Consider the following 16,317-nt stretch of genomic DNA (forward strand, 5'->3'; position numbering starts at 1 on the left):
TCCAGATGGAGCCAAGTACAATAGAGGCAGAGGCTTCAGGCAGGCAACGTAGGGCAAAGGACAGGATCTAAAGTTCTACGGATAATTAAATTCATTATCTGTGATAATTACACTCCTCTACTGATTAGCTGTGTGAACTCTTTCAGGCTGCATAGTCTCGCTAAGTTTTCTGTTCATCCACTAAAAGGGATTAATAATAGTATCTACCTCATAAATTTGTTGTTGAAATGAGATAATGTATTAGAAATTCTTAATGGCTGATGAATGGTAAACACCCAATAAATGTCAGCCATGCCATTACATCATCATCATCATCATCATTATCGTCATCATTATTGTTGGCATAAACTGGCAGAAAAACTGTCTTGAAGGAAGTGGGAGGTTCTCATCACTCTGATAGAGCTGCAGATTATGAAACAGCCTTTTGGAGAGTCCATGGAGACCCATTCATAGAAAACACCCAGAGTGGGAAACAGGAATTGTGAGTCTGCTTTATATCTTAGCCTTCTTATCTGTACAGGGAAAGACATTGGGCTGGTTGATTTAGAAGACATGAAGTACTGTGGTTATTTGCTCCTTAGTCATTAAGTAAATATATTATGCTGTTCAATATGAAGGAATAAGTGTGGAATTCATTTATTTGTTCATTCAAAATGTATTCATGTGTGCCTATTCTGGGTCTGTTACATACTATTTTAGAAACCATGGCATAACTTTCAATTAAAGAGATAAAAACTCCTGACCACATGGAGTTTGCGTGCATGGGAAGAGACAGACAACATACCATAAAGAATGAAATATATGGTATGCCAAGTAGTGATAAGTATTATGAAGAAAAATAAACAAAAAAACATAGAAAAGTTATAGGTAATTGTGGGAGGGCAAGGTTGCAATTCAAATGGAATGATCAGAGAAGTTCTCACAGAGGAGGTAATATTTTAATCCAATAACTGAAGGAGGTGAAGATACAGGAAAAGAACATTTTGGGCAGAAGAGACAGCAAGTACAAAGATTTGAAATGGGTCCTGATTGTCTTTTTCAATGAAGAGCAAAAAGAAGCCACTGTGTTAGTGTGGAGTGAGCCAATGAGAGAATCACAGAAGATGAGGTCAGAGTTCATTCTGGTTGTGCATTGGGGGAAAGAGAGGGGACATACCATTTAAAGATATCTAAGCCACTCTAAAGGCTTTAGCTTTTAGTCTGAGTGAGATAGAAACCATTAGCAGGTTTGGAGCAGATGAGTTATGTAAGTGGACTTCCTTTTAAAAGGGATTACTTCAGTTGCCATACTGGGAATAGAATATGGGGAGTAAAGTCAAAGATGGGGAGCTCTGTTAGGCTGATCTGGGTAAGCAGGTTGGTGGCTTGAACAAGGGTGGTAGTGGTGGAGTGACAAAATGTGATAGATTTCTAGGTAGGCTCTCAAGGGCAATTGATCAAAATTTGTTGTTGGGTTGGATTTGGAGCGTGAGGGAAATGAATGAAATGAAGGTGACTTTGGCTTTTGCTCTAAGTCACAGGAAGGGTAGAGTTGGCATTTACTGTGATGGACATATGAAAAGGAGCAGATGAAGGGAGAAAGATCACACGTTTGTATTAATAAATGGACAGGTAGAGAAATGGATATATAGATATGAATGCATCTATGTCAAATTTCAGAAGCCTATTAGCCATCTAAATGAAGATGTTGAGTAGGTGGTAGGATACCTAAGTACAGAATTCATGAACTAGTAGACCAGGACTGGAGAAATCCATTTGTGAGTCATCAACATACAAACGGCATTTAAAACTGTGAGATTAAATGAGATCACTAAAGAAGTAAATGTAGATGGAAAAGATTCAAAACTCCATGGATGAGACCTGGAGTACTTCAAAATTTAGAGGGCAGGTTGATAACAGGAAATTAGCAAAATGTTTTGAGAGCCAGAGAGATAGGAGGAAAGCCAAGGGAGTGTGAAATACTGGAAGTTAAGTGAAAAATGTGTTTCAAGGACCAGAAGCTGTCCATTGGATTTAAAAACATGAAGGTCTTTGGTGATCTCCCCACTAAACAAACTGGAAGCAGATTTGATTTGAAAATTAAGCTGACCTTGCCCCTATTTTGTAGTAGAGCTCCAGGTGAATACAATAAACTAAATGCTTGGACACAGAAATAACAGGACATGGCACCTGAGGAAGTATCCAGCCATATTGGCTAAAGTAATGAGAAATCAGTCCAGGGGAGCTTGTTGATGAACAGAAGCTAAGAAGACTGCAGTGCTTATATTGCATTCCATATCATGTCCTGGAAGGCAATGACAGCTAAAAATAAGCTTGTTTCCCATGTGACTGATATTGAGGGATTTAAAAAAATTAACTATTCATATTCTTTTATTTAAAGGTATGGCCTATATGTGTAATTCTAGAAAAGATGCGTTTGAATCTCATTTAAGGAGTTAAGATGTCTCCCGTATGTCCTCTCAAAGCAGGTCCTTTTAGTACTCATAGCTTCAAACTGCTGTCTTGGTAATTGTGTTTATTAAATGAATTAGTGAGTGGAGAAAAATATAGTCATTTATTTTGCCTCTGGGGCAATCTGTACCTTAGTTTATTCTGCATATTCAACTTCGTTCAGCCTTACAACTTGAGACTTTTTGACAAAACTAATTTGATCTTCCAAGGCTTCCTGTGCTAGTGTCTATATTACTTGGAGATGCTTATAAAAAAGAAAGGTTATCTTGCTTACTGTCTGGGTATAACTGAGATACAGCTTCTTTCATTTCCCATCATAGCAAATATCTGTGGTTTGTAATTACCTAAAGCCATTACAATATCTCCTCCCATCCCACCCCAGGGTCCCTGGCAATTTATGGCTATGATGTATGTGTTTCATTATTATGAAACTACTGATAGAATTTCACCTTGGGTGTTCCCTGGAATTGAGTTATCTGCTGGGGTATTGCTGAGATTAGATACCAAGGTGGAAGGATGTAATCATATTATTAGCAAGAGCATAGGGGTTCTAAGGTATTAGTGGAGCTGCAAAAGGCTTCTGATTATAATAATCAGGCTGATCAGAAGCTTTCTAAACAGCTTTGTGTCCAGTTCTCTTTCTTCAGTCAATATATATTTTACACCTACTATGAATAACATATGTGGTGTAAAATACATATTGACTGAAGGAAGATAATTTTACAACTACTATGAGGAATTGTAAAATAGGTACCTTATTCCCTATAAAGGAATCACCTTGTGATTTTTCCCGTGGAGCCTCTACAGCTCATTCACCCTTCAGAAGCAACGAATCAGCCAGTTGAGAAAGAATGTATCACAATGTGTTTCACGTGCTGGGTCTTACAAGTTTGAAGACAAAAGTGTGGGATTTCTCTTTCCCATTACAAGCAATAAGATTCTGAGCCAGACGTTTATTCTTTCAGAGGGTGAGCCTCCTTATAAAATGGAAAGGACATTTACCTCCGAGGGCATGAAACAAAAGTGCCTCACACTCAATAGGCATTTTAATAAATGGCAGGATTTCCTCATAAGATATTTTATTTGTTCTTAATCCTACCTCAGGTACCAGACTCAACTGTAAATCACAATAAATATTTTCTACAAAATAAAATCTTCTTTCAAAGGGTTTGCCTTACAAACCATCATATAAAAAGCATGTGCTGTGAGCACTTGATCTGTGTAATACTCACTAGCTTAAGTGACAGAGGATCTACTTAGGAGATAAGAGCGTTAATGGCAGTCCCTTTTGTGGATTGAAGCTTTCCACTTAGCCCCCACTTTGCCCCGCAGCTCCTCTCTGAGAATATCTTTGGTCTTGGGTTTGTCTGTGGGGCACTGCAGAAAGGCATTCTCCAGGGGCATCAAGCTAGTAGTCAAGAATTGCTCCTGTTCATGGGTGACTAATAGATGAGAGGTTGGTGTGGACAGGACATTCTTGTCCACAGGATGTCTGGACACAGGTGCAGGCCTATCTGGCTGTTTAGGACACTGAATAGTAAATGGGGCACCCCAGCATACTTACCAGCGTCTTTGCTCTTGGAACACTTTTCCAGCCCTGTCCCCATGGGACTTTTTCTCTCTGCCTACCTCATTCACACTCCCTTAGCTTTTCATGTATACTGCCTTTATCTCTTGAGATCAAAAGCTTCATCCTCCCCGAAACTTCTCCCAATCTCTTACACAATTACCCTCTCTCTTTCCCTCTCACAGTAGCCCTTAATGGCCAACCAAGAAGTTCCTGTGTGTAAATAATTACTGAGCTCAAATTATCAGCCACAGAATAAATAGTCGCCGTTTACTCCAGGATCAATTTTAAAATAAATGTGCTTGGTACCATATTAGAATTACCTACAGAGACATATGGGTAGATGGATAAATACAGGTGATATAGAAATATACATAGACGTGTAAAAGAGGTCTTATTAGGGGAATTGACTCATGTGATTAAGGAGGCTGAGAAGTCCTGTCACAAGCCATCTGCAAGCAGGAGACCTTGGGGTACTGTTAGAGGGGCTCAGTCCACGTCTGAAAGCCTCAAAAGCAGGGAAGCCGATGGTATAACTGGTAATCCCTGGAGAACTTGAGGGGCTGCTATCATAAATCCAGAAGTCCCAAGGCTGGAAAGCCTGGATTTCTGATGACCAAGGGAAGGACCAGGAGAGTGTCTGAGCTCCAGGAGAGAGAACAAGGAAATCCTTTTCTCTCCTTTTTTGTTCTCCTGGCCCCTGATGATCGATTGTGGGTGGATGCCCACCCACTCCAGGGCAGATCTTCCCCACTCAGCCCACTGACTCTTGTAACAATCTGTTACGGAAACACCTTCGCAGACATTCCCAGAAATAATGCTTTAGCAGCTCTCTAGGTATTCTTTAATCTGGTGAAGCTGACACCTAAAATTAACCATCCTAACTACCTCCCTACTTTGAAAGGAAGGAGTATTTTCATCCTATTTTGGGGGAAGATGGCCTTCTGCAACAGAATGTATCTAGTAATTTCCTGTGATGCATCACAGACAAGCATAACCTTGGAGTTTTCATGTCAGGAAGTAAGTTGAGCTTTCCTATCCTGCTGCATTTTCTGTGATTTAGTGGCCACCACAGAAAAACATTGCTGCAGAATAAACAGCTCTTGTGTATCTTGGCTTCCTTCCCTGTCTTTTACAGCAAGGGAGTTGACTCAGTGTATTCTTTAGCTTCAGCACTACCTAAAGAATAAGACAATCTGGGTTTTTAAAGATATATATTTGGTGAAAAATGTTTGGAAGGAATAGATTTTCCCTTAGGGAGCTATCATTTGTATCTTCAGATGTGTAAAATAATGTAAGAGAGAGAATGACCTGTTGTTTTTCCCTGAAGGTTGACCTGATATTTTTTCCCCACAGATGTATTGAGACATAATCCACATACCATAAAATACAATGATTTTTAGTATATTCACAGAATTGTGCAACCATCCCTAAAGTCAATTTTAGAACATTTTCATCACCCCCCCAAAAAAATACCCCTTACTCATTAGCATCACTTCTCATTTCCTCTCTTTCCCTAACTCTAGGCAACTATTAATGTACTTTCTGTTTCTGTAGATTTGCCTGTTTTGGACATTTCATATACATGGGATTTTACAATATGGGATCTTTTGTGATTGTCTTTTTTAACTTTGAATACTGTTGCTAAGGTTTATTCATGTTGTAGCATATACCAACACTTCATTCTTTTTTAGTGCTAATATATTATTCTATAGATATACCACATTCCATTTATCCATTCATTAGTTTATGAATAATAAATTGTTTCAAATTTTTAGCTATTGTAAATATTGCTGCTGGGAGCATTTGAACACACACACACACACACACACACACACACATACACACACACACACACACACACATTTTACCATAACTTATGATAAGGTTTATTTATGGCAGTGGGAAATTAGAAACAACCTAACAGTATAATAATGGGGTATCTGTTTTTTAAAATGATGCATCCATATGATAGAATATAATGCAGCCATTAAAAATATTTTAGTAAATATAAGGATTTATAAATATATCAATGAAAGTATAGTAGAAAAGAAGCACTCATTAATACTGCCAAATTCTTCCACAGGAAAGAATTTAGCTTTTTATGCATGTATGCAACATCCGAAATAAAAAACTGTGGTTAATCTGAGAAGTGACTTAGGGATCATTTTATTTTCCTTGCCATAAAACAAGCATGTAGTATTTGAAAAATAATTCTGAAAAGTATTAAAATGCTTCTTGTCATACAGTAAAAGGAAAACTTTCAAAGATTTCTAGGGTTGCAGTAATAACCTTCACAGAAATAGAGTGCACAAATAAAATACATTTAAATTTATGGATTTTGTTGTTGTTCTTGTTGTTTTGTTTTGAGACAGAGCCTTGCTCTTTCACCAGGCTGAATTGCAGTGGGGCAATCTTAGTTCACTACAGCCTCCGCCTCCGGGACTCAAACAATTCACCTGCCTCTGCCTCCTCCTGAGTAGCTGGGACTACAGGCACATGCCACCACACCCAGCTATTTTTTTTTTTTTTTTTTTAGCAGGGAAGGGTTTCACCAAGTTGGCCAGGATGGTCTCCATCTCCTGTCCTAATGATCTGCCTGCCCAGGCCTCCCAAAGTGCTGGGATCACAGGCATGAGCCACCTTGCCTAGATTTTATAATAATACTATTAATGAAAACCTCATTGATCATCTTTGTAAGTTACTATGAACCAAAACATTATTTTTTTAAATGATAAATAGGAAAAGAACCAAGCATTTATCATCATTTTCCATTAGAAATTATACTTGAGAGTAATTGAATAGTTACTGAATATTTATCAAACCATTGTAGCTAATAAATAAAGAAGAGATGGCAGAATTAGAATATAACCATTTTGGAATCCCAGATGAAACCATGGATATAGGCAATGATCATCAAAGTTTGCTCAGATTACACAAAGAAAGGCAACTGACGATATACACCTTCTGATGGAAATGCATGTGGCCTATGAAATATTCTTGACAAATGTCAACTCTGATTCTGAATGAGTCTCTAGAGCCACCTGTCAATATGTAGAAAATAGAAAGGACAGAAGAACATGGTAATTTACACCACCTTGACTTATTCAGATTCAGACATTGGAAAACTCTGTAACGCCTATCACTTAGCTTCTTTGCAAAAGTTAAAAAAAAAATAGGGGTTGGGAGGAGGAAGAAAACTGTAATTTAAAAGTTACTTAAGGGATGCATCAATAATTCAGACCTTATGTAAGTCCTGATTTGAATTAGTCACTGTAGAACTCCAAGGGACAGACAGGTATATTTGAATATAGACTGTATATTTGATTATCTTAAAGAATAATTCTTAATTTTTTATTAGGCATGATAACAGTGTTATAGTTAATTTTTCTAAAAAGGACTCCTTACCATTTATGTATACAACCTGAAAATTTTTTGAAATAATATGATATCTGGGATTTCTTTCACAAAAATCTAGTGAGAGAGGAAGAAAATCTACTGAGGAAGGAAGAATTGAGAAGATAAGATTGCTCAGAAATTGATTTAAACTTATTGTTAAACCCAGATTCTATGTACATTAAGTTTGTAGGCACATAAAGACTTATTAAATGAATCTTCTGCTTTTGTATACATTTTAATTTTTAAATAATACATATATACGTGTATATATATGTACGTGTATATATATATACGTATATATATACACATATATATACACACATATATAATATATATGTGTGTGTATATATATACGTATATATACACACACATATATATTGTATATTATATATATATACACACATATATATATATATATACACATACTTTTTTTTTCTTCTGAGACAGGGTCTTGCTCTGTCATCCAGACTGGAGTACAGTGACATCATCATGGCTCACTGCAGCCTCAAACTTCTGGGCTCAAACAATCCTCCCATTTCAGCCTCCCGAGTAGCTGGGAATACAGGCACCTGCCACCATGCATAGATAATTTTTAATTTTTTTTTGTAGAGACAGGGCTTTCACTATATTATCCAGGTTGGTTTCAAATTCCTGGCCTCATGTGATCCTCCTGTTTTGGCCTCCTAAAGTGCTGGGATTACAAGCATGATCCACTGTTCCCAGCAATAATAATTTTTTAATAATCAGGCTTGATTAGAGGTTGGGTTATATAAATTGGGGTGAAAGGGGGTAAGCTCTGATTGTGGGGCTCAAATCAAGTTACCAGGCCTCACAAACATGCAGTTAGGTAGATGTTGGTGTTATGTGGTGGGAGAACAATTTCACCTCTTCATTTTCGTTGGCTTTGAGAATTAGCCCCTTAGTGCCCCAGAAGGCAGAGGAAACTGACTTTGAACACATCTCTTGGCAAGGATATTGACATTGATAGAAAATGTGTCTTAGCACAGAATATCATGTCCTTGGCTAGGCTAGCCTGGGCTGAAGAGTCTGTTGTTATACCTAAAACTCCTGGTCTGCCATGGGATCTTAGGGCTGACCCATTTAATTTCCCAACTTCCAATTCTCCTACTTCTCCTGTCTTGGAGGTAGAAATCCTTGGAATCCCCTTCAGGAAAGTGCTGTTAGTCCTCTTAAGAGCAGAGCTCACACTCGGGAAATCAAACCACTTTAGGAATTAAACTAATTGAAAGCAAGCTCCTGGAGTGCTGGTGAATTCACAACACCTTGGCTGGCACAGGTGGCCTCTGCCTGTGCAACAGGCAGTCCCCCTGAAATGGTGTGCTAACTGGGATTATAGAAATCTAATAATATCTTAATGGTTTGTTGGAAGAAATTTAAAATAAATAGTCTTCTAATACATTTAATGCAATCAATCAATCTACCTTCATTTTTCTCCTTTTTGAATCTGGACATGGGGTATGGTCCGTCAGGAGTGTGTAAACGGAATTGCCATTTTGCCAGTGGTGTCTTAATACTGTCAAGTCACAACAACCTTGACTCTTCAAGGTAGTAAAAAGAGCGAACTACATACATTATCTGGCTTTCAGGTAGAGTCTGGGGAGACAGGTGATGTAATGATAGGAAATGATTTTGAGCCAGATAGACTTGAGTCTTAATTGCTTTTCTGCCTTTTATCAGTTAGGTGAGTTTATAAGAAGGCTAATTCCCTTCTAATCTGAAAAAAAAAAGGATTTCACTGTCCTCACCTTTAAAGGAGTCTAATAATACATACCTTGGAAAATTATCGTGAAAATTAATAAGAATATTCTAAATATTTGGTGCTTGATAAGTGGTAGACTTCAGGGTCTTATGTTTAATAAATTTATAACAAAGTAAATTGATAAGCTAATTGTTAATGTACTCATAACTGTTAAAGTCACTGTTAATGTAATGATATATTATTGTCACTAACTGTTAGACCTGAGAGGGATCTGAGAACTTATGTGGTTCAACCCTCTGAATTTCCATTAAAGCTGACACCCAGAGTGATAAAGTTACTCAAGCAAAGTCACATAACTAGTTCAGATTTATATTCAACCAGCATTTATTAACCAGCCACTTTTCTTATACATTCATATAACAAGAGTAATAAAAAACATCTATGACTAGAAGCGAAGCACAAGGTTTTACACTTTACTAGCGTTACTGCTCACACCAGAACCCTTGGAAATAGGTTCTGTTATTATTTCCATTTTACATAGTGGGAAAGTAAGTGTGTGAAAATTCGGCATCTTTTCCAATGTCATGTACTAAGAGGCCAAAACCTAGGGCTATCTCCTGTCTAATCTTCTTTTCTTTGAGGGCCGTTCTATTTCTGAAGGTCATTCTTCTGAGATGCTCATCAAATTATTCACCTGGTGGGAATTCTGAAAATATAATATGCACAGCGTAATGAGGGAAGCTCCCAGGTTCAGGACTCATATTACTTGATTCAAATATCATTCAGTTTGCCACTCAGTAGCTGTGTGACTTTTAGTGAGTTAACTAAGCTCTCTGTGTCTAGGTGTGGAAATAAACATAAACTTTAAGCATAAATTCTCTTTGGAGACTTGAATGAGCTAACACATGAAAGACACCTTAAAATAGTACCTGGCAAGTGGGAAGTGATCCATAATGGGCTACTGCTATAAATATTAACAGTTAAAGAGCTGAAGCTTAGAGAGGTGAGAAGTAGAGGTATTTGAATTCAGGTCATCTAATTCCAAGTCTAGCTTTCTCACCACTGTAGCAAATTGCTTTTCCAACTGCTTATCCCAATCTTAAATACAAATCTGTTTTCTCATCTATCAGGAAGTGTCAGGTCCTTTTGTCTAGGGGTATCTTAATCCAGTTTGAAATCTCTTCCTACAGGTTCAGCTTTCAATGTCTTTTCCAGATGGACAGAACTCTGAAATGAAAGCCTTTCTCACTAGTTTATCCTGAGGAGGATGTATCCTGCTTTACGTGTATTTTTCTCAAACCTGAGTCTTGGACACTTTCTGTAGCAGCAGCACTCTTTAAAAAAGCAGCTTCATTGAAATAAAATTTAGATTCCATAAAATTCACCCTTCTTCACTTGGTTTAAGTGTACAAGTGGAGGAATTTTAGTATATTTACAGAATTGTACAACTGCTACTACAATCTAATTTTCTTTGTACATCTGTAAGAACTTGCTTTATGAATCTGGATGCTCCAGTATTGGGTGCATATGTATTTAGGATAGTTAGCTCTTCTTGTTGCATTGATCCCTTTACCATTATGTAATTCCCTTCTATGTCTTTTTTGATCTTTATTGGTTTAAAGTCTGTTTTATCAGAGACTAGGATTGCAACCCCTGCTTTTTTTATTCTTTCTATTTGCTTGGTAAATATTCCTTCATCCCTTTATTTTCAGCCTATGTGTGTCTTTGCACATGAGATGGGTCCCCTGAATACAGCACATCAATGGGTCGTGACTCTTTATTCAGTTGTCCAGTCTGTGTCTTTTAATTGGGGCATTTAATCCATTTACATTTAAGGTTAATATTGTTAGGTGTGAATTGTATCCTGTCATTATGATGCTAGCTGGTTGTTTTCCTGGTTAGTTGATGCAGTTTCTTTATAGTGTTGATGATCTTTACAATTTGGTATGTTTTCACAGTGGCTGGTACTGGTTGTTCCTTTCCAAGTTTAGTGCTTCCTTTAGGAGCTCTTTTAAGGCAGACCTTTTGGCAACAAAATCTCTCAGCACTTGCTTGTCTGAAAAGGATTTTATTTCTCCTTTGCTTATGAAGCTTAGTTTGGCTAGATATGAAATTCTGGGTAGAACATTCTTTTAAGAATGTTGAATGGCTGTCCTTAGCATTTTTCCTTTCATTTAAACCTTGGTGAATCTGATAAGTATGTGTCTTGGGGTGGCTCTTCTCAGGAGTGTCTTTGTGGTGTTCTCTGTATTTCCTGAATTTGAATATTGGCCTGTCTTTCTAGGTTGGGGAAGTTCTCCTGGATAATATCCTGAAGAGCGTTTTCCAACTTGGTTCCATTCTCCCTGTCACTTTCAGGTATACCAATCAATCATAGGTTTGGTCTTTTCACATAGTCCCATATTTCTTGGATGTTTTGTTCATTTCTTTTCATTCTTTTTTCTCTAATCTTGTCTTCATGCTTTATTTCATGGAGTTGATGTTCAATTGATTTGGCTATTGACACTTGTGTATGCTTCACGAAGTTCTTGTACTGTGTTTTTCAGCTCCATCAGGTCATATTTTCTTCTCTAAACTAATTATTCTAGTTAGCAATTCCTCTAACCTTTTTTCAAGGGTCTAAGCTTCTTTGCAGTGGGTTAGAACACACTCCTTTAGCTTGGAGGAGTTTGTTATTACCCACCTTCGGAAACCTACTTCTGTCAATTCATCAAACTCATTTTCCATCTAGTTTTGTTCCCTTGCTGGGGAGGAGTTGCGTTCCTTTGGAGGAGAAGAGGCATTCTGGGTTTAGAACATGTCTGTCACACTTAATGAGAAGACTTTTGCCCATTGACATTCACCACCCATTTCCGTCTCCAGCTCTATGCAACCACAATTTCTGTCTTTGTAGATTTACCTTTTCCAGATTTTTCATATACATGTATCATATAATATGTATTCTTTTATCTTTCTTTCTTTAATGAGTATAATCTGTTTGAGGTCTATCCTGTTTTAGAGTATATTAGGACTTCTATTCCTTTTTCTGGATGAATAGTATTGCAAGCCCCTGAAGTCTTGGCAAATTAACAATTTGAATGTGTTCCTCAGAGTTCATAGGTCAAAAGCTTAATCCTCAATGCAACAGTATTGAGAGATGGATCTTCTAAGAGGTGATTAGGTCATGTGCTCATGTAGACTCTGCCCTTATGAATAGATTAATGCCGTTATTAGGGGAGTGGGTTAATTATTGTGGGAGTGGGTTCCTGGTGAAAGGATGAGTTTGGCTCTCTCCATCCTCCTCTCACTCTTTCTCTTTCCTGCAATTCACAATCTCTTGCCCTTCCACCTTCTGCCAAGAGTGACACAACAAGAAGACCCTTGCCAAATGTAGGCACCTTGATCTTAAACATCCCAGCCTCCAAACAGTAAGAAATAAATTTCTTTATACATTACCCAGTCTCAGGTATTCTGTTATAGTCACATAAAACAAATTAAGACATGTGACTATATTGCATTTTGATGGACATGTGGGTTAAATCCACTTTTTGACTATTATGAATAACACTGCCATGAACATTTATGTACAGATCTTTATATGGACATTTCTTTTCCATTCGTGATAGATGCCCATGAGTCAAATTGCTGTGCCATATGGTAACTCTGTACCTCACTTTTTAGAGAAACTGCTGAACAGTTTTCCAAAGTAGCAGCACCACTTTACATTCCCACTAGCAGTGTATGATGATTTTAATTTTTCTATGTTATTGATAACACCGGTATTGTTTGGTTCACAGACAGTTTCATGGATGAGAAATGGTGGCAGAGTGGGCATTTTTACAAGGATTTTGATCTAAATTAGAATATAAATGGGTCTTAGCATCTTTATTTCTTAATTGTATTTTTTAAAAACTGCTTCAGACACTGAGGAGGGTTCAAGACCCACCTAGTCCAGTCAATCTCACTCTTAAGCAGGAATCCAATTACATGCTTGTACATGTGCCCCTGCTTGTGTGTGTCCATGATAGGTGGTAGGTGCTCTATCAATTGGGGATCAGTGTTTTTTTTCATTTTTTTTTCTGTAAAATATTTAAAGCATTCAGTAGGCTTAAGTAAAGCATTAATATTAACTTATTTTTATGGTTCTTAATAACTAGATGCTTATTAGTAAAAACCCTTGAAATTAATGGCAGAATGAAAGTCTATGAGACTATGCAACACTCACCTGTAAGAATTGAGAGGAAGAATAGGACTTTGGATAGGCTGATATCCCTTCTAGCAGGAAATAAGTCACATTTTGAGAGTCATTTTATCTTTCTCTAACATAGATTATCAAATGATATTAAGGATTTTTTTTTCCAGGAAGTTTGGAATTACAAATTGAATGACCCAGATTTCTTCTTCATATCATGTGCATGTGTACCATACAAACCTGGCTTACTTACCTATGGAGAATCTCATAACCTTACCATCAATTCATCAAACCTGCTTGATGGTATGTACCACGGGGCACAGAAGCAAAGTAAAAGATACAGCCCTACTCTTAGGCACTAACACTTTATGTGGAAAGACACAATCTAGGGCAGTAAATTGCAATTCTTTAAAATAAAGTCCCAAACTGAATACATTCTAGGAACACAAGGGTAGGCTCTGGGAGATGATGGTTAGAATTCCAAGGGACAGATTTATGGCCTAAGTAGGAAATAACATAGACTTTAAAGCTTTCTAGAATTCCTACTAATGTGGGATTGGAAAGAACCCAAGATGTTCTAATATCTGGCTGAGCAGAGATATCATTTTCTGTCATAGGTTTGAAAATTGTAAACTTCTTGGCAATGGAGGGAAAGTATTTTGGTTAGAGGCAATAGGTGGTTATGATGATCTATCTCTGTAATCTCTATTTTATTATCTCTATTCCTGTTTTGGGTAAAAGAAAGGGAAAGGAGAAGGTGTCTCATTTCAGGGCACTTTTAGTTATAGATCACTTCTCTCTAGGGCTGAGCACCATTCCTCAAGTTGGAAGTTCAGCATACTTTCCCAGTTATCTATAACCCAATTTCTTCATTATTTAAACCAAAAGAATGTTTTGTTTTGGCATTATGACATAAAAATTTGGATAGTTACATTGATTGATCGCAAAACTAACCAAACCATGAACAAACACAAAAATTGACCTCTCACTTGTACATCTTGAATTTCTTCTATGGTCAAAAATGTACAAAACTATTTGTATTTGTTTTTTCAAAAAGTTTTCATTACTGGTTGGTTCCAATTCAATTGTGCCTGAAAGTAGGTTTTAGAAGAAGAAGATGGGTTCTGCAGTAGTTAAATTTACCCTGTTCTGTGCTATCATTTTGCTGTTAATATAAACTTATCTAAAATGTACTTATTTTTCTCATTGGTTGCCTAGGTCAAAGCATGCACTTTAAAATTTCAGCTGTGCAGTTGTCATAAACTCACCATAAAATCTGAAGCAACTATTTATTAATTTTATAAACTAGTCAAGAGTTTGTATTCTTTTAGACATTATAATAACTGAATTATACATCGTATAGTTACACCAAATTTGAAAATGAGAAAAGTGAATCTTAGAGAGAGGCAAATTCTTCCAATATCACACAGTTAGTTAGGGACAGAGCCTAGATTCACATTGAGATCTTTTTGCTTGTAAATCCATTTTATCATAACATTTTGACTCATTTATTTCAAAATTAAAATAATCTTGTAATAAAAAAATTTGAATGTGCACTCCTGTATGTATGCATAAAAGAGCAATAGAAAATTAACAAAAATCATTTTCCAAATATTTGTAATATTTTCCTAAAGAAAGCCCACTATTGTGTTACTGGTAGTTGATTTGTACTTTTCAGAAGCTTTGGCTTTATCTAAATTTTTATTGTCCAAAATGAATTGTAGAAAGGAAATTTATCGAAATATTAAACTTTGTTATATATGGTCAGTAGGGTTATGGGGGTTTTAAAACTGATAGTTTTTTTTCTATTTTGCAATTTTATTGTTTTTATTGTTCTGTATTTTAGTTGCTAATTATAAGCTATTATGCTGTGTATGTTTTACAGCTATGTCAGGAGTGCCCGGCTCAGAGCTGGTGCTCGGGAGACACATGTGAACAAAATACTTGGATAACAACACAGAGTGAACTACGCTTTCTTGTGTACATTTTTTTCTTTCTTTAATCTGCTTTTAACATAAAGAAACTTTATTGTTATCATTATTTCACAGGGAGAGATGGCAGTTCAGAGCGGTGAGGTAGCCTGCCTGAAATCAAAGGGTAGTAAGAGCTGACATTTAAAATTATTTTGACACTAAAACCTGTCCCTTTATCCCGATAATAGAGGTATTTATTTTTACATCAGAAACTTGGCATTTCTGAAATTTTCATATGGACTTTTCAGGAAGGAGGGTAATACTGATTGATACCAACTTGCCGTGGTATTTGGTAAACTCTGCTGGGGGTAGTTTGGTCTTTACTTCAGTGGGTGCCAGGAAGCAGGTTTCTCTCCTGGCCTACCACAGGAACAAGATACCAGATGTTGCTGTGGAAGGAGGGTGTTCAGAAAACTTCTGTGGAACTGGCACACGTCTATGTGGATGAGTCTTACCTTCTCTGCCACTTTTTTAATTGCCAAACCGTGTCTAGTTGTTTGTGAAAACTAAATAAGGAAGAGTTAAAAATTGCTGATAAGTTTTTCCATTCTTCAAACCAGCATTTTTCTGTAGCAGTGGAAGGCTGACAGCCAGCAGGCCTCCAGCTACTGCCTTCCTAATTGGTTGTGTTGTGTTCTGGGCTCTCACTGGCTTTTTCACCAAGGCATAAGAACAAGCCCCAGATGGTCGCTCCAAAACTAACCTTTGTGCTCCAGGCCTCGGCCCATCCATCTGGCCTTTTATGCATATTAATAGATTCTTCACCTGAGCCCTAGAAATCAGAAATGGAAATGTACTCGTTTCCTTTGTCCCTGTGTTGCCAAGAGATAAATCATTGAAGACCAAGCAGGGTCTTTTTCCAAAGATAGCAATTCCTGGCTGCTTAGGATTGTGCTAACCCTCTTGTCTCACAGTGCTTAGCAGGACTCTGAAACAGATTCATTAGACCGCATTTTACATTCCTTCATTCTCATTCTTTATTCAAACTGGTCTTAGTTTCTTCCTTGCTTGAGTTTCTTTTTTTTTTTTTTTTTTT

The 16,317-nt window shown here is 37.0% G+C and overlaps 1 protein-coding gene across 1 annotated transcript in view; it reads right to left on the reverse strand.

Annotated features, from left to right (window-relative positions):
* Window positions 1-16,013, reverse strand: part of LOC108304926 (ras-related GTP-binding protein A-like) — a 29,337-nt gene extending 13,324 nt beyond the window's left edge. Inside the window, 1 exon segment of the mRNA XM_037738892.1 lies at window positions 15,839-16,013. Coding sequence (XP_037594820.1) covers window positions 15,839-16,013 — 175 coding nt within the window.
* Between the last annotated feature and the right edge of the window lie 304 nt (window positions 16,014-16,317).

This window comes from Cebus imitator, unplaced genomic scaffold (genome assembly GCF_001604975.1).
Source record: "Cebus imitator isolate Cc_AM_T3 unplaced genomic scaffold, Cebus_imitator-1.0 Scaffold58, whole genome shotgun sequence".
Lineage (NCBI taxonomy): Eukaryota > Metazoa > Chordata > Mammalia > Primates > Cebidae > Cebus > Cebus imitator.